The sequence below is a fragment of the Diplotaxodon limnothrissa genome, linkage group LG17 (assembly GCF_057381915.1).
Source record: "Diplotaxodon limnothrissa isolate DT_005_m linkage group LG17, D_limnothrissa_male_GT1.1, whole genome shotgun sequence".
NCBI lineage: Eukaryota > Metazoa > Chordata > Actinopteri > Cichliformes > Cichlidae > Diplotaxodon > Diplotaxodon limnothrissa.
The window spans coordinates 26,676,072-26,700,491 of record NC_140612.1 but is presented as its reverse complement, the minus strand read 5'-3'; the positions used below and the strand labels follow the sequence as shown (position 1 = coordinate 26,700,491).

At 43.5% G+C, this 24,420-nt stretch overlaps 1 protein-coding gene across 5 annotated transcripts in view; it reads right to left on the bottom strand.

Moving 5' to 3' along the window:
• Positions 1-24,420, bottom strand: part of sema3c (sema domain, immunoglobulin domain (Ig), short basic domain, secreted, (semaphorin) 3C) — a 51,401-nt gene that overhangs the window by 10,431 nt on the left and 16,550 nt on the right. For 4 of the 5 annotated variants that reach the window (XM_085375769.1, XM_085375770.1, XM_085375772.1 and 1 more), the window contains exons 3-11: positions 20,999-21,159; positions 20,275-20,337; positions 14,509-14,628; positions 12,189-12,279; positions 9,881-10,000; positions 9,450-9,791; positions 8,832-8,901; positions 6,970-7,114; positions 6,450-6,672 (exon numbers count right to left, since the gene is read on the bottom strand). In XM_085375769.1, the coding sequence (XP_085231895.1) occupies positions 6,450-6,672; positions 6,970-7,114; positions 8,832-8,901; positions 9,450-9,791; positions 9,881-10,000; positions 12,189-12,279; positions 14,509-14,628; positions 20,275-20,337; positions 20,999-21,159 (1,335 nt within the window). The remainder of the gene's footprint in view (positions 1-6,449; positions 6,673-6,969; positions 7,115-8,831; positions 8,902-9,449; positions 9,792-9,880; positions 10,001-12,188; positions 12,280-14,508; positions 14,629-20,274; positions 20,338-20,998; positions 21,160-24,420) is intronic. The other variant, XM_085375773.1, reaches the window with a different exon arrangement.

The window sequence follows — 24,420 nt, the reverse complement described above, 5'->3', positions numbered from 1 at the left end:
AGCGCACGCACCGGACAAAGAGAATGCACCCTCCTCTGCTCCTCAGATTCAAAAGGAGGGGAGCAAAAGCTCAGCAACTCAAACTCCATTGAACTATAAGATGCAGGCATGACCTTGGGAAGATAGGCGGCATTCGGACGCAATACGACCTTGCGGCCATCAGGAGAAAACTGTGTGCAGGCAGGATGCACAGACAGCGCATGAAGGTCCCCCACTCGCTTCGCCGAGGCCAAAGCGAGAAGTAATGCGGTCTTATACGAAAGAAGTTTCATATCTACCGACTCAACGGGTTCAAACGGAGGGCCACAAAGGGCCTCCAGCACCAAAGACAAGTCCCAAGCCGGGACACTGGACTTAAGCACGGGCCTCAGCCGGCGAACCCCTTTCAGAAAACGCACGGCGAGGGGATGCGCACCTGGTGTCACCCCGTCAAAACCGATATGACAAGCAGATATAGCCGCTAAATAAACCTTGATCGTCGAAAACGAAAGGCCTTTATCCAACAGCTCCTGCAGGAATGTCAAAACATCCACAATAGAGCACTGAAATGGGAGAGTGTGGCGGTCCTGGCACCATCGCTCGAAGGCTCGCCATTTGTAAGCGTACAAGCCTCTAGTAGACGAGGCCCTGGCGCTCTGAATCGTCGCTACCACACTAGGTGGCAGACCCTTAGCAACCAAGTTTAACCTCTCAGCAGGTAAGCATGAAGGTGCCACAGATCCGGGCGCGGATGAAACACTTCCCCCCCCGCCTGAGAGAGGAGATCCCTGCGGAGAGGAAGCTGCCAAGGACTTGCTGCAAGCAGGCTGATTATTTCTGCATACCACGACTTCGCGGGCCACCAAGGGGCCACCAGGATCAGAGAGAGGGAATGCCGACGCACCCTCTCCAGAATTGGAGATATCATTTCCACTGGGGGAAATGCATACAGGAGCACGTCTGGCCATTGGTGCGCTAGCGCGTCCAAGCCCAAGGGTGCATCGTGGTCGATTATGGAGAAGTACAGGGGGCAGTGAGCATTCACCCTGGAAGCAAAAAGATCTATTTGCGCCTCGCCAAATAGATCCCAAATCTGAGCCACTATTGAAGGGTGTAACCTCCATTCTCTCACCAGAGGACCCCCCCTGGAGAGAAGGTCCGGCCCCAGGTTCAGGTGGCCCGGGACATGGGTGGCTCTTAGAGTCAGAAAATGAACACTGCACCATAACAGCAGAGAGCGAGACAGCTGCAACAGGGGAAGAGAGCGTGTTCCTCCCTGCCTGTTTATATAAGACACCACTGTTGAATTGTCCGTCCTGACTAAGACATGCTGGCCCTGCAGGACTGGACGGAAACGCTTTAGAGCTAAGAACACTGCTAACAGCTCTAAGTGGTTGATGTGCAGCTGGCGCTGAGCCGCGGACCAGATCCCTCTCACTGACGCACCCTCGCACAGCGCTCCCCACCCACTTAGGGAAGCATCTGTGGACACCACCTTGCGAAACAACACCCTCCCAATCCGAGAGCCCTGGTGCAGTAGCCCGGGCTCCCTCCAAGGACGGAGAGCTAGCATGCAAGACGCAGTTACCGGCAGCCTCCTCCGGAGGTGACGCGAAGCACACAAACGGTGAGAGAGAGTCCAGCGTTGAAACGCTCTCATTTTCAACAGCCCAAGCAGCACTACGGCGATCATAGATGCCATCATGCCCAACAAGCGCAATATCGTCTGGAAACGCAGTCTGCGTCCCAGCTGAAATTGAGCGAGGCAGCGATGAAACGCGGCCACTCTGTGCTCTGACAACCGTGCGCGGCTGGAAAGAGAGCATATTTCCAGACCGAGAAAAGCGATCTGTTGACCTGGGATTAGCGAGCTCTTCTGAAAGTTCACAGAGAACCCCAGTGTCTGAATGTGTGACAGAACCCGCGACAGCTGCGTCTCCGCCTGTTCTCTGGAGCAAGCCACGAGAGCCCAGTCGTCCAGGTAGGCCAAGATGCGGATGCCCCTCTTCCTGAGGGGCGCTAGCGCTGCCTCGGCACATTTCGTAAAGGTGCGGGGAGCGAGCGACAGCCCGAACGGCAGCACTAGGTATTCGTAGGCTACGCCCTCGAATGCAAACCTCAGAAACTGCCTGTGTTTCGGGTGTATAGCGACATGAAAATAAGCATCTGTTAGATCGATTGTCGCAAACCAATCTCCCGGGCCGACTGCACTCAGGAGCTGTCTGAGTGTTAGCATCTTGAACCTGTACGTTCGCAGGTACGTGTTCAAGACTCGCAGGTCGAGGATGGGACGAAGCCCTCCCCCTTTCTTCGGAATGACAAAATAACGGCTGTACCAACCTTTGTCCGTCTCCGAAGCGGGGACCACCCGTATTGCTCTCTTCTGTAATAGCGCCTGTATTTCCTCTCTGAGTACCAAGGCTGCCTCGGGGTTGACAATCGTGTTCACGACTCTTTGGAAACGAGGCGGCTTGACCCGGAACTGCAACCGGTAACCCATGGCAACGGTTTGCAGCACCCACGGAGAGGGGGCGCAAGCGCGCCACTGAGGGAAGTGAGCAGCCAGCCGGCTGGCCTGCAGCACTGACGGCGGGGCGCCGTCGCCCCCCAGTGTGTCTGCAGGGGACTGCATCCCCTGCCTGACCTGGCTCATTTCGCCTGCAGGTTGAGCATTTGAGATTGTTTGAGAGTAAACAACACTCTTTATTTATTTTATAAACAGCGGGAACACTCGATGTGGTCGCTTGAACATTCAACACATCTGAACCGTGTGCAGGGGTTATGTGCTTGGGAGACCGCGATAGGGAAGTGCAGCGCCTTCTGGGGCTGACAACCTGAACAGAACTTAAGCGGCACCTCTTGTGCGGCAACAGAGGGGTAAGAGCAGCGTCTCCCTGCTGCCGGATCCCTTCCCCACTCGCAATCACAGCTAGGAGGGCTGAGGCTTCTTCCTCCTGGGCGTCGGGTCCCGTCGGGGGCCCGGGGGAGGGCCTTTGCCCCAGGCCGACTGGCGTGGAGCTCGGGCCGGAGTACGTGCTCTCGCCGGCGGCCCTCCCACTCCAGCAGTGGGCGCCGGTCTCTTGCCAGCTGTCAGAGGAGCGGCGGGCCTGTGAGAGCTAGCAGTGGGCTTGGGCTGGGGCTGGCGTCTGGGGATGATGTCGCGCAGAGCTTCCGTCTGCTTCTTCCTCAGATCGAATCTAGCCTGAATGGCTTCAAGTGAATGTCCGAATAACCCAGCCGCAGACACTGGTGCGTCCAGATACACAGCTCTGTCTCTATCAGGGACGTCGGAGAGGGTCAGCCACAGGTGCCTCTGCGCCACCACTGTCGAAGCCATCCCTCTGCCCAGGGAGAGCGCTGCACAGCGAGACGCACGGAGGATGTAATCCGTGGTGACTCTAACCTCGTTAAGAAGAGGTGACAGCGGGCTGTCCTCCGGAACCAGCGATCCAAGCTCCGCCAGGCACATTGCTTGGTACGTCTGGAGCATGGTGACGGAGCTCATGGCTCGAGCGGTGCCGGCCTGAGCCCGATAAATCTTCTCCAGCTGCGAGGCCGAGAATCTGCAGTGCTTGGACGGCAGAGTTGCGGGGCCACCGACACCATGGTTATGGGACGGGGCCAGATAAGCAGCCAGAGACGGCTCCATAGGGGGTGGGTTAGCTAAACCAGCTCCCTCGGCGCCGTCCAATTCCATGTACTGTCCATAGCCGGGCACAGTGACGCGGGTAGACAGAGGTTTGTCCCATGACGCTGTTAGCTCGCAGAGAAAGTCTGGGAACATGGGGAGGCAGTTTTTGGCCGTTGCGGGCTCCGGTGGAAGGAAAAAACCCGCAAACCGCGACGGCTTCCGAGCTGGTGGAGGAGAGGGCCAGTCCACCTGCAGCTTCTCAGCGGCACGGCGAAACAGGGAGAAAAGAGAGGTGTCATCGTGGCCGACCGGCGCAGCAGCGGCGGCATATTGGGTCGACAATGAGCTCTCCTGCTCATCCTCCGACAAACCATGGATGTCCAGGCCGATGTCCAGCACGTCATCGTCTTCCTGGGGAGCGCTGGCGGGCTTCAACCCAGGCTGAAGCCCGTCAGCGCTCCTGCATGGTTCCGGTTCGTCATCGGCTAACCCGTCAACGTATTCCATGTGGTCAGCCCAGCTAATCGCGGGGACATCGACCTGAAAATTTTCGTCTTCGGACTCGGACGAAGCCGGGGCTCCAGACTCGGAAAGAAGAGGGTCATGCCGTGCGACAGCCGAGCGTCCCAGCACTCTTTCCACAAACGTCACCCGTCTTTCCAGGGTCGAGCGTCGGAGCTGGCGACAAAACGCACAAGCTTCGGGCTCCGTCAACGCTCTCCTAGCGTGGACGATCCCCAGGCAGACAGGGCAGGCATCGTGCTGGTCGCTGTCGTGCAAAGAGAAACCACATCCCTGAGGACAGGGGCGAACAGAAGATTTCTGCTTTGCTCGCTTCGGTTTGGAGTCCATTCCCAAAACGCAAAGCGAAACGCTGCACAAGAAAAACTTGAAAATAGCGCTCCGCGGGCAGCCTACGCACCAGCTGGGCGGTGGAGGCTAACACCAACAGGGGCAGTTAAGCTAGGTTCAAGTTGGCAGACAACGGAGCTAACTAGCAGTAGCTAGCTAGCCCAACTCAGCAGAGGTGTTCTCAGCGAGGTGAAGAGCGTAAGAACTGAGGGATGACGGTGATGGCAGCGGCTATATGTGCGGGCGGGGCCTTGCGCGTGTCATCACACGTCATCTGCCGTAAAGGCGTGAATAAAGGTTTCTTCAGCCAGGACACGCGAGGGCGTGATATCCCATACTTATGTGTTGTACCGAGTGAATCGACTGAAAGGGAACACAGGGCTTATATACACAGGGTAGTAACGGGGGAATCGGCAACAGGAGGGAGACACAGCTGGGAGAGATCAGGGCTAACGAGACGGGGGAGCTAAGCTGCACACACTAACATAAGACAAAGACTTTCACAATAAAACAGGAAACATGAATTACTAAACAAGCATGCAGACTTTACACTGAGAGACAAACAGAATAACACATGGAATCTGAACTAAACTAAACGTGAGATATAACTGAGAACAAATCCTTAAGCATGGATAAACAGAAACAAGAAACTAATAATAATCATCATCATCACTACGAGAAGAAAACAATCCATGAAGCAGAAATAAACCAAAACATAATAAACTCAAAATACTGGGTCCAACGGATCCAGAACCGTGACAACAAGTACTCCAGCTTATCTGTGTATCTGATAACCAGCTGTGTCATTGAGTTTCCAAGCAATAACCTGTTCAGAAAGAAAATGTCACTATCAGCCTCTGTGTACTGCATGTCATTGTAAATGAATTTATAGTAGCACTTAAAGCTCACCTTCCTAGAACAGGAATATGGTGGTGCCACAGTCTTCGGAAAAGACGATGGCTATATTTGAATGTGCTGATGCCACGATGTAGGTCTTATATGGAATCCAGTTTGTATTTATTTTATACACAGCGTCTTTGCACCGCAAACATTGATCTCACTTCAATTAAATATATTTAAATGAGCTAGTAAAATTAAAATATTGAGATGCTGGTAGTCTGGCTGGTTCGTTTTTATATTTTTTTGTGTGAAGAAACAAAGAAAAATGCATCCCACTGCTCTTTAAGAGGCAAAACACCCATCCTGTAATACCTGGACTATTATGCCTCTACTACCAGGGCTTTGTTGACCTCACTTGGACCTCGTGCATCTTCTCATCAGGTGGAAAAAGCCAGAGAGGGGCTTAACTTCTTAAGGAAGTTAAAGCACACTCACCTCCCTCATCACCTGCTGAGCTGACCCTCTACTGGTCAGCAGTAGAGAACCTTCTGACCTGCTGTTGCACAGCAGGAAACAGGAAAGATCTGAAACAAGTGGTGAGGGCAGCAGAGTGTATTATCGTCTAATATAAATAAGACCTTCCTTTGGTTGTGTTTACAACAGCTGACTGTAAAAGAAAGCTAGTTGTATTATAATGGACCACACCCACCCCAGACATCAGCCTCTGAGGAAAAGATTAAGCTCAATCAGGTCCAAAACTAACAGATAAAAAAAAAAACCAGTTTCTCCCCATTGGCAGTAACCAGTAAGCCCCTCTTCGCTCCCTAAAGCTCTGTTGACCTTTAGCTCTGTTATCTTTATAGTATAGTCTCTTTTTGTCTTTTGCTGTCAAAACAGCTGAAGAGCTACGAAATATTTGTTCTTTGTTGCACGAACAATGACAATAAAGGACTATTCTATCGTATTTCAACACAAAATTACATCTATCGGAAATATTCTGCATGAGACACCTGCCTAAGGTATTTTTTAAATACCAGAACTAATACCAGAAAGCTGAGGCCTGTAGAATGCAGTCATATTGTTTTTGTCACATGTGTACAAAAACCATATTTAAAGTGTTTCTGTATCTGAACTGCAGAACGCGTACCTGTGCCAAGGAAGAGCACCTGGTAGTTGCCGTCAGCGGCCATGACCTGGTCCACAGCCACTGCCGTGTATTTATAATCAGCATTCGTACGAACCACCAGGGGTCTCCTCCCCACCGGATAGATGGCGTTAAACATTACAGGATGGTTGCGGACAAAGGTCACCACATCATCTGGGAACTCCTTTGTTGTCTGAATGTCAGGTGTGAAGGCTCCACCAGGACACTGCAGAAACATAGGGCGGGTTTGAACAGTGCAAAAACAAAATCTCATTCATTCATTTCCACAAGTTCTTTTTCTTTTTATCAATTAATGAAAATTTAAATAAACAGAAAATAGTATTGCAAGTCCTGCTGCAGAGAAAATACCTTACTTATTGTTTAATGGCTTTAAATTGTTTGGAAATGTTATTTAGAATATAAAACAATATGATCATACGCTCATATGTTAGTAATTATCGGTTATCTTATCATATCATGAAAAAGCAATAAAAAATGACTGTCTGGCCTAAATGTAACTTACAGTTCCAGGCCTTGGGTAGGGGATGCGCCCCTGGAATGCAATCCACTGAAAGTTGGGCCCTTCTCTATGAGCGAAGGGCCCGTTGAAGACTGTGAGAATGTCCGCCATGTTGTACACGCACACTGCTGAGCCTTTAAACACGGAGCTGAAACGACATGCACAACCTGGGTGAGACACTGCAACAGGAACCAGTATTCACCATCTCAAGACCCTCCCAGATGAAATATTCTGAGGTTGTTTATTAAGGTCTCCTTTTCTGAGTTGAGCCTGGGTGAACTTGCTGTCACGCTCCGCTGACAACAGCTCACCTATTTCCTCCTCGATGGTCTGATGTGGTTTGGCTCAGCCATTTAAAACCACACTGCTTAACACATAAAAGAGGCTTTGTTGAAAAGGCGAACAGAAGCGTATTGTGCAAAGTGGAGAGAGGGAGGAAGAAAGCAGGAATAACACAGAGCTCAGAGACCTCGAGGACCTCAGTGTTTAGTTTGGCTGTTTTTTTTTTGAGCCAGGAGACACTACTGCAGGCTCTACAATCCTGAGGTAACAAGTGGATCGAGGGTTGTGAGAGTGTCACACTTGGTTAAACAAACAGACCCAATTAAAGATCTGACCAGAAGTATCGAGTGATCACTTTTTCAAACTTCCAAATTTGCCTTGTTGCCCTGCTGGCTGTGCTTTCTGCTGGAGGAGAGCAGTTTCAGTAATCAGTTTGTTGAGAACATTTTTTTCAGTTACCACAGAAGCTCATGGATTTTTTCCTTGATCCTCTTTCTTTGTGTTTTTTAGTATTTTCTTTCCTATTATGTCATCCATGTCTTTTCCTCTCTTTCACTTACTGAGGTCCCCTGGGCCATGTATGTGTTCACTGTTTTGGTTTCTATAATTTATTTTCACAGTTTTTGCCTTCATTGACTTTTGTTGGTCAACTTTCTTCCTTCCTGCAGTGTATTTGATTTCTTTTTGTTCTTTTTTTAGTTCTTTTTGGGCCCATTTTAACAACTTAAACACAAACCTAATGATCTTTCACTACTGAACTCCTTGTACATATCTGAAACTGTCTTTAACTTTGTATAATTAAATGAATTTTAATGCTTTTTTAATCCATCCATCCGTCCGTCCATCCATCCTCTTCTGCTCATCTATTTTAAGGTCACAGAGGTGCTGACAGTGTAAAACATACATATAACCTCCACATTGGACAAATGAACTCAAGATCTTCTTGCTGTGAGGCAATAGTGCACCACTGTGCTACCCTGAATGCTGAAATGTTAGACATATATACCATACTGTGGCTATGAAATGAAATGAAAAAAATTATTTCCAGGATTTCAAAAATTAAATAAGTATCTAAAGATTTTTATGTTGTTATTTCTTAAATTTCTGATATTATAAAAATACTCTGTGATATCAGGCTATTGTCTTCCAATATTTTTCTCAGATTTTTTTTATAATGTGTGTTTATCTAGTTGCTAAAAACCATGGCTGGGTTTCAGCTATTTAAAAAATGCAGTAACTAAATTCTTTGTGCACTCAACAATCCTACAGAGTATGCTTATGGAAGACATCCAACAACATCATGTCATATGAATTCTAACATTCACATGTGCTATAAATGTATCCCTCGCACTTGGTCTGCAACATGGCACAATGCTGCAGAGGATCTTGAGGAAAGAAAATCAAGGAATACCATATGGCCGATGATAGTTCATCATCTGAATAAGCTGTTCTGCCACATGACACATGATATTTATATGTAAGTGGCCCTTTGACAAGCACATCCCCATCTGCTGATATCCCCTGAATGATTACCATACCTCCGAGGCCTACAGGAATGTTACAGTTGGCTTCATCGGCCTTACCTTGTGGAAGTGAACACGCCAAACACCAACAGGCCCTTGGGCAGATCCGTTTCCAGCAAAAACACACTTTCTATAAGGGAAAACACACAAAGAGAAAAGCACACACCTTCCAGTTTAATACCTTCAGCAAATTCCCCAAATCTCATTTCACATCATCCTACAGATAAAAAGGCCAAAGAGAGATGAATGCCTGATAAATGTACATGTTGACAGATGGAGTCTGGGTCTCAAATGCTACGTGCTGATGTTTGAAATTTGAGGCTAAGGCGAAGAAAGTCCTGGATGTGCTTATAGTTGAATACCAGGTAACCAAAAGCAACAGAACAATTGTTTTGAAACTGGACAAACGGCTGAAATTTTTATCCAGACCAAACATGGGACGTTCCCGGGATTGTTTATGGAGAAAGCAATCTGTTTGAAACCTTGGAACATAAATAGCAAGCTTTTGGAAATTAGCAATCTCTTTGGTTCTCGGCATTATATTTTTCAAACAGTAAAATTTGTTTAAACTTGGTCCGCAGACCATGAAGACCCCGAGCATGAAAATGATGTGTCAAAAGTAATACATTGATAATAACAGGGTGCATTGCTGCAAGTATGTTCTTCTGTTTAACTCACCAAGTTCATCAAAATGGGTTTCCGTGCCATCCTCCTCCACAACTGAACAAACCATCCTGGCTTTAAGAAAGGTGGTCCATTTATTGACCAGGCTGCGCTGTCCGCCAATATCATTCTGCCGACAAAAGCCGCACATAGCAACGCAAAAACACAAAAGAAACTGTGCTGGTTTATTTTGGCAAAAGCAAAAGGGACTTACCGGACACACTCTGGCCACCATGGTGTGGATATTCTTAGTATTTCCACTGTTATCTGTTAGCCTCTCGCGGAAGAAAAAATACAATTTGGAGTCATTGGGGTCTGTTCCATCTGGTATGAGGTGGGCGTCGATGAAAATGGGCTCTGAGTGAAACAGTAAAAAAGGTAAGAGGCCTTCTAGATCTTATTTGTGTGAATTCCTACTTTACATAGAAGCTCTGACATGTGCTCACCACTAAGCCACTTAGAGTTGTGCTGATCTGTCCGCACTGCATTTCTCTTGGTTAGGCTCCTGAAGATGGCAGCATCTGTCCCCATGAAGTCAATGTACATGCCTGAGAACAGCTCCTGATCTAGAAGAATGCACACAAGCCCAATCAACAACATTCCCACACAACAATCCTGAAAACATTACCACAATACACATAGAGCCTTGCATGACTTTGGTACATTCAGATGCTTTAGTAATATATTTATACCATTATTATTTTTTGAGAATGAACTCAAACCCAAACGCCTATAGCACTAACGGCACTTACACTCTGCGTGTGTCCTGCTGTTAATAAGCATGTTCCTCACAGCTGCTTCATGCTTTTTAGCATTCCTTTTCTCTCACTTAATCGTCTATCAGTTTCGGACCATATGTTTTGGAGGATGTGGGGCAAGTTAGGGGAGGATTAAGGGTATGTGGCCCGTATCCAAGCCAGCTAGCTAAGGGGTGAGTGTTGACAGTACTCAGACAGCGACACAGGGTCCAAAACATGAGGATTTGGAAATGAAACACAGCTTTTTATTGAGCCCAGACACTGCCTCAGATCTTTAGGGGCTCCGCGTGCTGCATCACTGCTTTCACAGCACTGCCTTTGACCCTGGCTTTGGATTATTCTGCACCCTTCCCTCTGGCTCCCTCCCGGTGATCTCTGACATCGCTCACTGGCTGGCAAAGCTGCTGCTGACATGGCAATACTCAGGTGTCAGAAAGCAGAGCTGAGGGTGGAGTGTTTCGCCTTTAGACATGTCAACAGCAACCAAACACCCCTTGGCCAATCAGAGATCAAAGGAAGGAGAAGTGGAGAAAGGGATGGGTTTAGCCTGACTTGACTGAAGTATTAACCTGGGGATTTCTTGTGTATTAAAATTAAACTACAATTTTAATTCACTTCACTTTTCTAGTGAGAAGGTGTAGGCTACAATGTTTGTTTGAATTCGTAGACCCATTTTTCATAAAAGGAAAATTTTATTTTTATTGCATTTCATATTGTGCAAACTGCATTCTGGATATAAACAACCACATTATATCAGCTCTTTGAAAGCACCTGCACAGAGAGCATCCTCATACAGGCGCATCACGTCTTTAACAGGTAACAATCTGTTTTTGCCTGTTCATGTTTCTAAAGTAGAATCACTGTGGTGTTCATTTTAAAGTCTCTTTGGGCTGGTTTTCATCTTGCTTTTGATGGCCGCTTTGTTTTATAGGAAAAAACTAAAGAAACTGCGTGTCCTCTTTAGGGCAGTCATTTGTTTTGGTGTGTTTGAGTGTAGCCCAATTGGTTAACTGGTAATTATGTATAATGCATTTTGGGTCATTTTATGAAATAACAAAAAAGTAATGTAACAAGTAGTGTAACAATTAATTCCTCCAGCCGAATTACTTTGAAAGAAAAATGATGAGTAATGTGAAATACATTACTTTATTTGAGTAACGTCCCCAACACTGCCCATGGCAAACTGACGTTTGAGGTCAGAAGACACGCTGCTAACTTTAGCAGTGTGCAAGTGACATGGCACATAGCCATGTATATACAAACTTTAAAGAAAGGTTGGGTATGCACACCAACCTTATAAACAGTACATTTGCATAATGACTGAAACTAGCACCACTGAAGTAACAATGGGCTGGGAGGTCAGTTTCTTCATCATAATTATGCAAATTCTCATGACCATTGATCAACAACTAGTGATCAAAATATTTCCCCCACTTAAAACGCTACGTCCAGATGAACAGAATCAACGTTTGGAGACAAATTAGCTAATCTTGATTAGCTTTTGGAGACTAATTATCTATTGTTGATATTATTTGTTCAATACTTTCTAGCCTCTATGAGCTAGCCTCCAGTTTGAAAAAGTGACGCCAGTTTCAAAGTACCTTCCATCGTATAACTTCTATTTGTTCATTTGTTCAAGGCTCATTTGATTTATTGCCTAAGTAAAATGTTTATCAAGGACTCTTGAACTTCATTTACAGTCAAATAAATAACAATGCAGATTATAACTTAGGGTGTAAACCATAGTCATACGGCTGCATACGAAATGAGCCTGTCTTTGGTCGTCACGTCACAACAAAGGTATAGAAAAAGATTTCCCAGGCAAAAGGTCAGAGTGGCCATCTTTTAAATCTAGTGGCTTATGCATACTCTTGTTTTTGCTTCAAAAAGTTCACTCCAAAACAAAGGAAATGTAATTTTGTGGTGAAAAATAATGTTGTTTTCAGGGGTTTTATAAAAAAACAAGAAAATAGTAGATAGCGATTGAGGCACCTACTGAGCATGACAGAGACTGTATTCACTTGTGGATTGAAGGAGCACCTCCCTTTTCCTGACTCTGTCCTGGAGTCAATGTGAAATACTTGTTCCTGCCACAGAGAAAAAGAGGAAGTCAGACATTTTGGAGACAGTTTTATATGATACGTTCTTCTGTCTTGTGCTCTCTACCGCTATAAAACTGAATATTTGAGTGCAACAGTGTATTTTGCGTCCCACAGAGTAGCCCTGCTCAGAGCCTCCTTTAAGGAGACACAGAGGCTGTCCTGCCCTGGTCTACCTTAACTGCTCCATGTGGGATAGTAAAAGAACATTCCGTTTGGGAGGAGAAGAGGAGGAATTTCCCTGCTTATTTGTTGGACAGCCAACTCCTCTTCTCAGGCGGAAATGCTGCCAAGTTTCAACAGCCTCCTTGCGGCAGACTGGACAGTCCAAGCACCGCAGCAACCTAGGTAAATTATAGCACTTCCTGTCCCATCTTATTTAGATCTTGCCCATGGCGATGGTGCAGCTTCCTTGAATGGGGATGACGTCAGCTAAGCACTGTTATTCCAGGAAAATATGCCTGTTCGCCAAGAGGTTCTGGAAGTGGATAGACTCCATCTGGCAGGTCCTGTCATTAACCTCTACACTGCAAAAAATAGCCATCTTATTAATTTTAAAGCCCCTCTCATCTGAAAAAATGTCTTATTTATTTGTAATTCATTTGGCTCATTGACCTTTGTTAAGCAGCGTTGTTCCAAAAAATTTGCACAAAGATGAAGGGATAAACGTGCAGTTCATCATCCACAGATTATTTGATATTAAGTTCAGATTGTTTTTTTCCTTTTATTAGAAGGAGATCTATAAAGAAATTTTTTTTCAACAAATAAATATGCTATGTGCACTCGTGAAAAAGCAGACTTACGACACCATATAAAGATTTAAAGACTAAATAAAAGATTATTTCCCCGACTAAGACTGACATTTATCGCAGTATGTAATTCACTATGTGTTTTAGGAGTACTTGAAAAACTAAGGCCGAAAAACACTAACACGTGCAAAAAAATCTCGTTAGATCCATTCAACAGGCTGCAGCACGTTCACAACCTAGAGCAAAGGTCCATGATGAGAGCTCACTGTCAGCTTCCCACTACAACAGCTTGTTACACTTAACAGATCACTTTCTTTGAGACACTGACATGTTTGAGTTCAGAAGTTGCAAACATAGCAGTCTGCCTGTCAAACAAAAACCCCAAATGACAAAAGGCCCCGCGGTGAGGAAGGAGCCTGGTTTGCAGCTCTCTCGCTCTGCTTATTAGTGTTTGGCAGCAGCTGACGGTCTGTGGCTGAACGCTGCTCGCTCGGTGAGCACTTTTCTCCTGGAGGGCTTCCCCGCTCTTACTTTCAGGGCTGTGTGGCTGGAGATTAGAGCTCAGAATACAGCCATCCATCCTTGACACTAGACCTCAATTTTCTCTCTCTCAGCCTTAGCATCTCTGCTCTCATGTGGCATCAAATTGACTACATGAAAACTGTGCTCAAAAAAAGTTACGAGATGTATGTTTTTTTTTAACCATATGTTGACACTTCCAACTCCTAGGAGATCTGCGAAAACAATGTTGTGGTATGATTATAGCCATTTTTTCTCATGCACCAATTGACATCAGCTTAATGTATTTTCCGCACTTAGCGATTCTGAATTTTGCTGTTCTCATTCCAACAGTCAGTAATACAAGGAAAATTCAATTTTCATGTTATTATAGCAATCAATCAAAAACATGTCATGTTGGGTTCAAACCTCTAAATAATTGTACATAATTTGATTTGTTGCAAAAAAGGGGTAAACAGACCTCTTGAGGCATTTTTTATGATTACTGTCACACAGTGAATAAGATTCGCTTATTTTCTCTGTGTGCTAGTACTCACACTAATTTCACTCATCGCGCATTGTATTAACAGTCGACTAAAGTTTTCAGGAGCTAAATAAATTACATCATTTTAATTATATTTGCTCAACATAGTTGACACAAGCTTGTTTTGGAAATAACAGAGAAACCAAAACTTCCATAAACTTTACAAAGTGTCCTTAGCCTCACTTGTGCACCATTACAACCCAGTCATTTACAATATATTTACAGATGTACGAGAGTGCTAGACTTTATTTTATTTTTCCACTCTTGAGATCATGTCTGTGTATAATCACTGCACAATGAGAATTTTAATCTGTAACAGCTGTTACAGTGCCAGTTGCAATGATCACCTACTCGGTGCTCCCCCAAAACATTTATTCCTTCATGAGTTTGCTTTTCTAATGAAGTGCTTCCTTCATTTATACCCACCTCTGGTCTGCGGCCCCTGTTGACATACACACAGACGGGACTATACGCTCCACTGCCACACATGAACAGATGAGTCCTGTTATAAGGCTGCACCACCCGGATGAAGTTCCCACAGCCGTGCTAGAAAATAAGGATAAACAATGAGAGGCACATGCTAATGTAAGTGATGTAGATTTAAGAGAACAAATGAGACACTTTTTCTCTAAAAAATTCAATTTTGAATTCATAAGCTCTTGCTTAATTTAATGAAATCAGGGATTTAGCATCTGTATCCTTTGCTGATCCAGTAAGAAGGGGCTTTCTGGTATTAAATGTAAGCTAATGTGAACTAACTGACTTTATGACTCTACTTAGAGAGACCTCAAATAAACTAAACTAAATGAAACAACTGAACTGACTCTTTAGACCAGTGGTGTCAAACATGTGGCCTGAGGGCCAAAATTAGCCTAGCAAAGACTTTAATTCTGCCTACTGCCTTTACAATGCGTCCACAGTGAAATAAAGAACAAACAGAAAAATATTTAACAAAAATGTTGTTTTATAATTACAGGGCAGTCTGCGAAATGAGCTATCAAAACTTTTTCTGTAACTTCAAAACATTTTTCTTCCAATTTAAGCACAAAGAGCCATGCTGACTAATTTATTTCATTAAATAGAGCATTATTTCTTTATCATGTACAAAAACTGAGATGTGCTGTTGAAATCACACTTTTCCTTATATTAAGAAATCACAGTGATTTTAATGTGGAGATAAACTTGAGATCAAAGTGTGCTGTATGTGGTCCCTGATGTAAAATAAGTTTGACATTCATGCTTTAGACTGTTCTTTACTTAATTTTAATATTAATTATATCAATAAACAGAGGAAAGGTATGTAGACTAAAGAGATTTTAATACGGTACTATCTTTAATCAAAGGCAGCCTCAAGTGGCCGTGACAGGAACTGCAGTTTTTAGGTCCTACAGCACTGGCTCAGGATTGGTTGTGCCATAAGAAAAGTTGAATGTTTTAACTGATTTTCATTTATAGCCATGGTGCACTTAGTCCCACAGGTATTCATATTTGAAGTTATATTTAATCTTTACAGTTATTACAGCAATAACAAAGATAATCACTGCTGCCTTTTTTCTTTAATCCCACAGATTGGACCAGACCAGCCACTGAGGAGAGACCTAATTCGTGTTATATAGCCAAGGAGACACACAAATAAAGAACCTATTTGTCGCTCTGGAAGTATTTCTTTCCCATATGCGGGAGTAATTCAAACTTATCTCACTGTTGTTGTGACGGTTATAAAATCACATGCTGCACAATAAAAGGATCCCGGAGCTCACAGGTCTGGTATTAAGGGCAGTGGAAAAAACGTGTCAGCGGTATATGTGACATATCTAGGTAAGACTAACTACTACTCTCACTTCATCTCTTCATCTCTGCTTCCACTTTCCAAACCCCACAGCTGTAGGTGTGCTGGACTTTGTGGCTAATTAAGCCCGAGTTTGCAGAAAATGCGTGGAGAAGTGAGGAGAAAGAAGTGGGGAGAAGAACACATGTCCAGGGAGCTGTCAGGAACTTGGCCAAGGCTGCTGGAATGACAGCTGCTGCGACGCATGGTCACTGCACAAGGCTCCACTGAGAGCGATCAATGCAAAGTAACAAAACCTTTTTACTGACACACACCCACATCTATCATGTTTCGCACAGTTTTTTTTGTTGTTGTTTTTTTTTTAAATCTAACTCTCTGTCTGTCTCATCAAATCCTTCTGAGGCCTTTCAAACTCAAATATATATGAGCTATCATGTTTGATTTCATGTTTCCTGATATAAATACAGCCTTCTTTTAAAGTTTATCATTTGACAAAGCAGCAAACAGACTTAATATCCCCCATGATGCTACATGCGTGACCAAGCTTGTGAGAGGGGAGACTGTGTACGAGAGAAAAAAAAAACTGCAGTGTGGTGTAAGAAGAAAAGAAAGGGAGAGATGTTAAAGGAGTTGGAAAAAGTGACCAAGGAAAAATGGTAAGATGGAAACAGAAAGTAAAATCTTTAAAGGAAAACTCGCAGGGATTCAATAAGAAAAGGCATGACAGAAGGGAGAAGAGGCCATCAAGTGGCTCCACACAGAGATGGCTCACCCAAATATTTGTGGTAGCCTGTCTGCAGCAGGCTTGCTATGAGTCAGCGCAGCACAAATCACACCATGACTGGAAACAGCTTTTTTTTTCCTGTATCTGCAACAGCATGTTGAATAAAACCCTGGCTCTGTTAGCCCAGGGCCTGTCAGATGATGCAGAGATGGTGGAGAATGTGTGAAACCATGGAGGACTGGCAGCAGATTGACTCTTTTTTAGTTACATTAAAAATTAGGCCTTTCTTTTGTGTAAAAAGTTAGTTTTTCTCTTTCCATTTGCATGTCCTCAGCCCTGCTGTATATATAGACAACTGTGCGTGCACTTGTTTCAGAACAACCCAATTAGAGGAAAACAGATGCGGAGGAGGAATAAATTGACTCTCGCTGTATGTCTTCATTAAACCTTGTTGTAGCTAACAAGTGCTTCTCAGAACCAGGGTGGCTTATGAAATATCTGCGTCAGTAAGCTTTGAGTCTGTTTTTTTTTATTTTTTATTTTTACACTGATCCGTGGCATTTCAATCGCCTCCACACCTCGATCTTGCACTGACTAACTGTGACGATGCCACAAGGACTCCAGGCCAGGCGGTGACCCTGCAGACATCTGCTGCTTGATAGAAATACAGTTGGATCTGACGCAAACTCACAGATGCGAGAGGGAAATCCCAGGAGGCAACTTCCGCTGCAGACCCACTTGGAGGAGCGGATCTTGGAACAGCTGACTAAACCTTTAGTCAAGATTAGGGGTGTCAAACTCATTTTAGGTTGTGGGCCGCATACAGCTCAGTCTGGTCTTAAGTAGCCTGTGCCAGCAAAACTATTGCTCAGTAACCTATAAAATTCTTCATGTTCTTTTAGTGTGAAGGAGTTTAACAACACGTCTTAAGAAAAAGAAGAGTAATTTGTCCCAGTTTTAATGACACTGTAGTAAATCAAAGAAACCCTGTCATGTTGACTCTTTGGGCCCAACTTTGTTAAATAGGATAGCTCATTATCTGTATTTTGTCCTGTAATTATCATAACTCAGACAAAGAAAATACGTAGAAGTGCTGCAAAGGAAACCAAGGAAATTGTACAGCAGGTAGTGAAAAAACAAAACAAGAAAAAAACCCTTTTTTTTTCAAAGCGGTAATAGGACAACAGGGGGTTTGGGAGGTCTAGATTGATTCTTGTCCACCAAATATAATAATAAGGAGCTTTTTTTTTTTGCCTTAATTCTTGTCAAAGGGAAACAACTTTCTTCTTTCTTTATTTGTGCATTTACATTCAATTTGACAAATAAAGAAATAAAGCTTTCAATGAAAAATATAAGCAAAAGTATGTTTTTCTAATCATACTTTAACTGTTCTTATTGTGGGACAGTGACAGATTTAATGCTGAATGATCCAAAAATGTTTAAAAATGACCGTTATGGGATTATGATAAACAAAACTAAATATTACATTTATTGTTTAGCTAGATAGTGATATAACTGAATTTGAGCTAAAGGGTGCTAAAGAAGCTAAATAACTTCTAAATAAGCTACCTTTTTTAGTTAGCATTGGGGATTTAGTTATGAATTATTAGCGGTGTGGCTACCTTGTACTAACTAGCTGTCTGCTAGCAATGTTAGGCTTCTTGTAGGTCACCAATTTCACTTAAATGTTTTTGTAGTGTTGGTTCTTAATATGGCAAATAATATGGTGTGCTGTAACGTTAATTTCATTTACATACTGTCGGACTGATTAACAGATCAGTGATGTGTGTGACCCATCTTTGATCTACAGGGAGTGCAGAATTATTAGGCAAATGAGTATTTTGTCCACATCATCCTCTTCATGCATGTTGTCTTACTCCAAGCTGTATAGGCTCGAAAGCCTACTACCAATTAAGCATATTAGGTGATGTGCATCTCTGTAATGAGAAGGGGTGTGGTCTAATGACATCAACACCCTATATCAGGTGTGCATAATTATTAGGCAACGTCCTTTCCTTTGGCAAAATGGGTCAAAAGAAGGACTTGACAGGCTCAGAAAAGTCAAAAATAGTGAGATATCTTGCAGAGGGATGCAGCAGTCTCAAAATTGCAAAGCTTCTGAAGCGTGATCATCGAACAATCAAGCGGTTCATTCAAAATAGTCAACAGGGTCGCAAGAAGCGTGTGGAAAAACCAAGGCGCAAAATAACTGCCCATGAACTGAGAAAAGTCAAGCATGCAGCTGCCAAGATACCACTTGCCACCAGTTTGGCCATATTTCAGAGCTGCAACATCACTGGAGTGCCCAAAAGCACAAGGTGTGCAATACTCAGAGACATGGCCAAGGTAAGAAAGGCTGAAAGACGACCACCACTGAACAAGACACACAAGCTGAAACGTCAAGACTGGGCCAAGAAATATCTCAAGACTGGTTTTTCTAAGGTTTTATGGACTGATGAAATGAGAGTGAGTCTTGATGGGCCAGATGGATGGGCCCGTGGCTGGATTGGTAAAGGGCAGAGAGCTCCAGTCCGACTCAGACGCCAGCAAGGTGGAGGTGGAGTACTGGTTTGGGCTGGTATCATCAAAGATGAGCTTGTGGGGCCTTTTCGGGTTGAGGATGGAGTCAAGCTCAACTCCCAGTCCTACTGCCAGTTTCTGGAAGACACCTTCTTCAAGCAGTGGTACAGGAAGAAGTCTGCATCCTTCAAGAAAAACATGATTTTCATGCAGGACAATGCTCCATCACACGCGTCCAAGTACTCCACAGCGTGGCTGGCAAGAAAGGGTATAAAAGAAGAAAAACTAATGACATGGCCACCTTGTTCACCTGATCTGAACCCCATTGAGAACCTGTGGTCCATCATCAAATGTGATATTTACAAGGAGGGAAAACAGTACACCTCTCTGAACAGTGTCTGGGAGGCTGTGGTTGCTGCTGCACGCAATGTTGATGGTGAACAGATCAAAACACTGACAGAATCCATGGATGGCAGGCTTTTGAGTGTCCTTGCAAAGAAAGGTGGCTATATTGGTCGCTGATTTGTTTTTGTTTTGTTTTTGAATGTCAGAAACGTATATTTGTGAATGTGGAGATGTTATATTGGTTTCACTGGTAAAAATAAATAATTGAAATGGGTATTTATTTGTTTTTTGTTAAGTTGCCTAATAATTATGCACAGTAATAGTCACCTGCACACACAGATATCCCCCTAAAATAGCTAAAACTAAAAACAAACTACAAACTACTTCCAAAAACATTCAGCTTTGATATTAATGGGTTTTTTGGGTTCATTGAGAACATGGTTGTTGTTCAATAATAAAATTATTCCTCAAAAATACAACTTGCCTAATAATTCTGCACTCCCTGTATAGCTACATCTTGCTAACCAAACTTAATGTTGCTAACTGCTAAATTAACGCTTCGTATTGTTGTTAAAATTTGGTCACTGCTGGTGCCAAAAACCCCAACATGGTGATACGCACAACACTAAACTCAAAGCTTCAAAACACAGGGTGATGTTATGGTGACCAAAACTATCTTTTATATAGAGTCTTTGTATTTAGCTGAATGCTAAAAACATGTAAATGAACAACATGCAATCTATGCTGTAATGTGTTATTACAGTAGTGGGAGTCTAAAATAAATCAAGAAATCAAAGAGGTTTAATCTCCTTACTGTAGGGTCCTTGCCTGCCATTTGGCATTCTTCTATTTTGGTTGTTGAAGCAGGCCAAAACAGCTGATGGTTAGAAAAAAAAAGGCACATCAGTTAAATTAGCGACTAACAGATTGAAAGAGGCGTAACATCAATATGCTCATGAGGTTTCATTATATCCTAAGTACATGGGCAAAAAAACACTGTGCAAAATGAGTACAATGAATGCTCGGACATTTTTTAGTTTCCACACAAGTCTCGGTGTCAGTGATTACAGCTTGCTATCATCTGTGGAAATGTGTTTTCAAACCCGGGAGAGGTGCTTAAAGGTCGCTCTCAATGAATATATCAAGCAATTTACTTGACAAAAATGGATGCGGTGCAGCACTCTCTGGGGGAACCTAAATGCTTTCCCATCTGTTTATGCACTTCATGCCTGTCAATTACACAGAAGATGATTCCTTCGCTGCATGCGGAATTAGTTATAAGTGAGCATGAGCGTTTTTATGGCTATTTTGAAAAACCCTTAAAGTGTACGGAGGATAGCAAATGCATGGTAATTTGCACACACATTACAATAATATCCTCAGCAGTGGTGTTGTTGTCTCTTACACAGTGTTTTTACATAACATTCATGTTTTCTTCTTTGTGCCTGTGAGAAAAAAAAAAAATAGCGCACCATGATACCAACGCTGCAATGGCATAAAGCGTTTCTGTTTAACTGCAACAATAAGCATCTGCTGACCTTAAGTGTGCCATGGGTGATGTTGTTGATGTCCATGGAGAGAACATGGTCCTTGCAGCCCACATACATCCTGTCCTGGTCCTCATCCATCTGCAGCAGCCTGTAGTCCATGGCTTTGTCTGATATACTATAATGTTCAAATGACTCAGAGGCCTGCAGGTCTAAAAGGCACACAGAGAAAGCTGACTAAGTATAACATACAAATAAGCTTGTTTAAACACTGTCATAGGAGAAGCTTTTCCCAATTCTACTAAATTAAACACAGAGAGAGACAGATACATACAAGCCCACACTGATCTCTTGTGTCCACACCGGCGCCTCAAGGATCCAAAAAGAAAACTTTTTAACATTTGGAATCAGTTTCTTAAACACACCTTATAAAAGATAACCACAGCTGCTGCAAAATATTTGCTTCAAATGCACTTCTAAGTAGCACAGAAGGTTGCTAGAAGCATCAAACTGCTTAACATTAACATTCATAATCTCTCTTCTTTGTATTAGAAACATGTGCAGTAGGGGCAATTCTTGATATAGAGAGGGCTGCAGTAAAGTCCACGCAAGGTAACGCCTAGATAAGATCACATGCCAGACGTTTACAGTGGAGACCCAAACAGACTTGAGGCCGAAGAAGCAAAACCCGATGTCTGAAATCACTCAGATCTTTGGATTTAGAAGTCTCAAATGCTGTTTTGTGACTATATCAACTGATTTAACTTAGAGGGGGAGAGGTTCATATTCATTGAAAGGGTATGTGGGAGCAGTGTGCGGTTTTGTACAGCTGCAAAGGGGGAGCTGGGGAAAGGAGTGTTTAAGGAGCAGGGCCAGTATGAGCTGAGTTGTTGTGCTGTGCTAATCTATCCAGTCGAATGCTGGGCTGCTAGGACTTGGGCTGCCACACATACCAACCATGCTGAGGGAACACCAGGCCTGTGCATTACTAAGGATTAGTCATTTGTTAATTTTATGAACTGTATGTGCTCTAAAAGTGTTGAGCAATGTCAAACGTCCGTGTGGTTGGGTGTAAATAAAGACGTTACTTCAGCAGTCCTGCCTGAGGTTGAAGCTAAGCTCAGGGATACCACAGTTGTCGTGCTTTAGGTTTTGAGTTTTTGGCTTCTTTTTTATGTATTTTTGGTTTGATTAGGATTCTGCATTGTTGGAATTTAGCTTTCTATCCACAGTTATTTCTTTTACATCTCTTCCTGATGCTTCATACAAGTTCCTTCTAGTGTTGTTATTCCATGTCCTCGGTTCTTAGCTTCTGTTCCTGAGATCCTTATTTCCTGCTAGATCCAGATTTCCTGCTCTGCAGATGCTTTGAACTTTTTGTACTCTTGCAAGTTAACCCTTATGATGTTAACAGCATTAAAGCTGTTTTCAGAGTTTATTCCTTTTCCCCTGAGCCCTGCTTTCACACGCTGCCTTCCCCACAGACAGCCTTTGACATCTGGAGTAGCAGCTCCTTTTAAAGGTCACTACAATGATTTCACTTTACATAATATCAGAATAAAAAAAACAAAACCCTTAACTTCCTCAACCACAGACGACATATACAAAGTAGACAGAGCCACCATAATGCCACCTGTTGGTTTATGTCAGGGGTAGGCAACTGCAGGCCTCGAGTGCCGGTGTCCTGCAGGTTTTAGATGTCCTTGAACACAACTGATTTAAATGGCTAAATTACCTCCTCAACATGTCTTGAAGTTCTCCAGAGGCCTAGTAATAAACTTATCATTTGATTCAGGTGTGTTGACCCAGGGTGAGATCTAAAACCTGCAGGACAGCGGCACTTGAGGCCTGGAGTTGCCTACCCCTGAGGTTTATGTACACCGATTCTGAAACCCATAGTTTAGCAATTTGGCACATTGGGTTTTGAAACCAATAATAATAACCAAGCACTGGATCTGATTGACAAATCCAGGATATGGCAAGCTTTAATATTAGGGATTTGTGAATCACCAGCCAAAATAAGGCTTTCTCTAATTGGCTGGATGCTGTATTAAACAACTTGAATAAAGTAATAGAATGAATGAATGAATGAAGTCATCATGAAAGTGTTTATTGAGGTCATAAATCCCATGAGGAGTAGAATCATCATTGTACAAGAGGAATGTTTTTGCAATTAAATGAATTGCCTCCTGTTGGACATTTCCATATTGGCTCCTATTTTTTGTATGCAGTCTTTGGTTGGTTTCGCTGTAAATCTACTGTTTACAAGTTCAATCCCAGTTTGCTGGATCATCAACTGTCACTTAAAATGGAGAAGGCCATTAGTACTACAGAGAACCAGGGTAGCTCTATGTCTATCTTTTATGTACACTCTGTGGTCACAACTTGGCACTTTCACTCCTCTAAAACAGTTTTAGATTTTATGGCTCATAAAATGGTGCAAACTTGAAATCACTTTCCCCCCCCCTAGTCTGAACATCGAGGACTGGAGAACAAATGACCACTGAAATGAATCTCACTATAATATATCAGTAAAGATCTATGATTTTTCACTTAACTTTAATCAACACAGTTAAAGGAAAGCTGTGAGCACAGTGCACATGTTCAAGGCAGATGCCGCATGCGGGTATGTTTAAATGCATAGAGTATGGAAAAGTCTTCCTACAGACTCTTTTCTACTCATTAAAAGTGAACATTGTTCAGATGCGCACAAAGTAAACCTTCTCAGACAGTTATTTTCAGCCTATTTGCTCCAGAGATAAAGAATTCTCAACCATACCATCAAAGGCCTTCACTGTCGAAGCCAAACTCATGCATATTTATCACTTTTTCAATCTTCACTGAGAGCAGGGGGTATGGGGGTGGGAGTGCGGGTCACTGTAGATCTACACCCTCCATTTCCTTCCTTCTATTGACCCTTTCTGAGCTCTCTTTGCATTCCCTCCTCTAATCAACAAACAGGTTGTCTATACTTTGCTCCATTGCCTTCGGCTAAAGTCACATTTTCATTATTGTGTGACATATGCTTTTGAGGCTGGAGCCTTTCATCTCAAAGGAGAGTGGCTGTTCTGTGGCACCCCTCGCTCTCATCCCAGGCTGTTGTTTGGTGCGTTGGCCACGTAAAAAAGCCTGGAGTATTTAACTTTAAATAAAGACGAGTTAACCACTTCAGTCACAGGCGAGTTTCCCACGACTCTTCGCTCTCTACTCCAACTATGTTTAGGTAAATTGCCTTACATGGTTAATGTCTTGAAGTGAGAGAGCTGGGTATTTTTAAACATTGTATCATCCGAGTGAGAGCATCGTCTGGTGCCTAATGAAGAACAGGCACATGAACACGACAGTGTTTTTACCTGACTTATGAGAAACCAAATTAGGAGGGAAGGTGTCCTGTCAAGAAGATTTGTGTTTAATGAAAGAAAAACTTTTAGGATCACGCTTCAAAGCAACCATAAGGATAGCATCGTAGATAG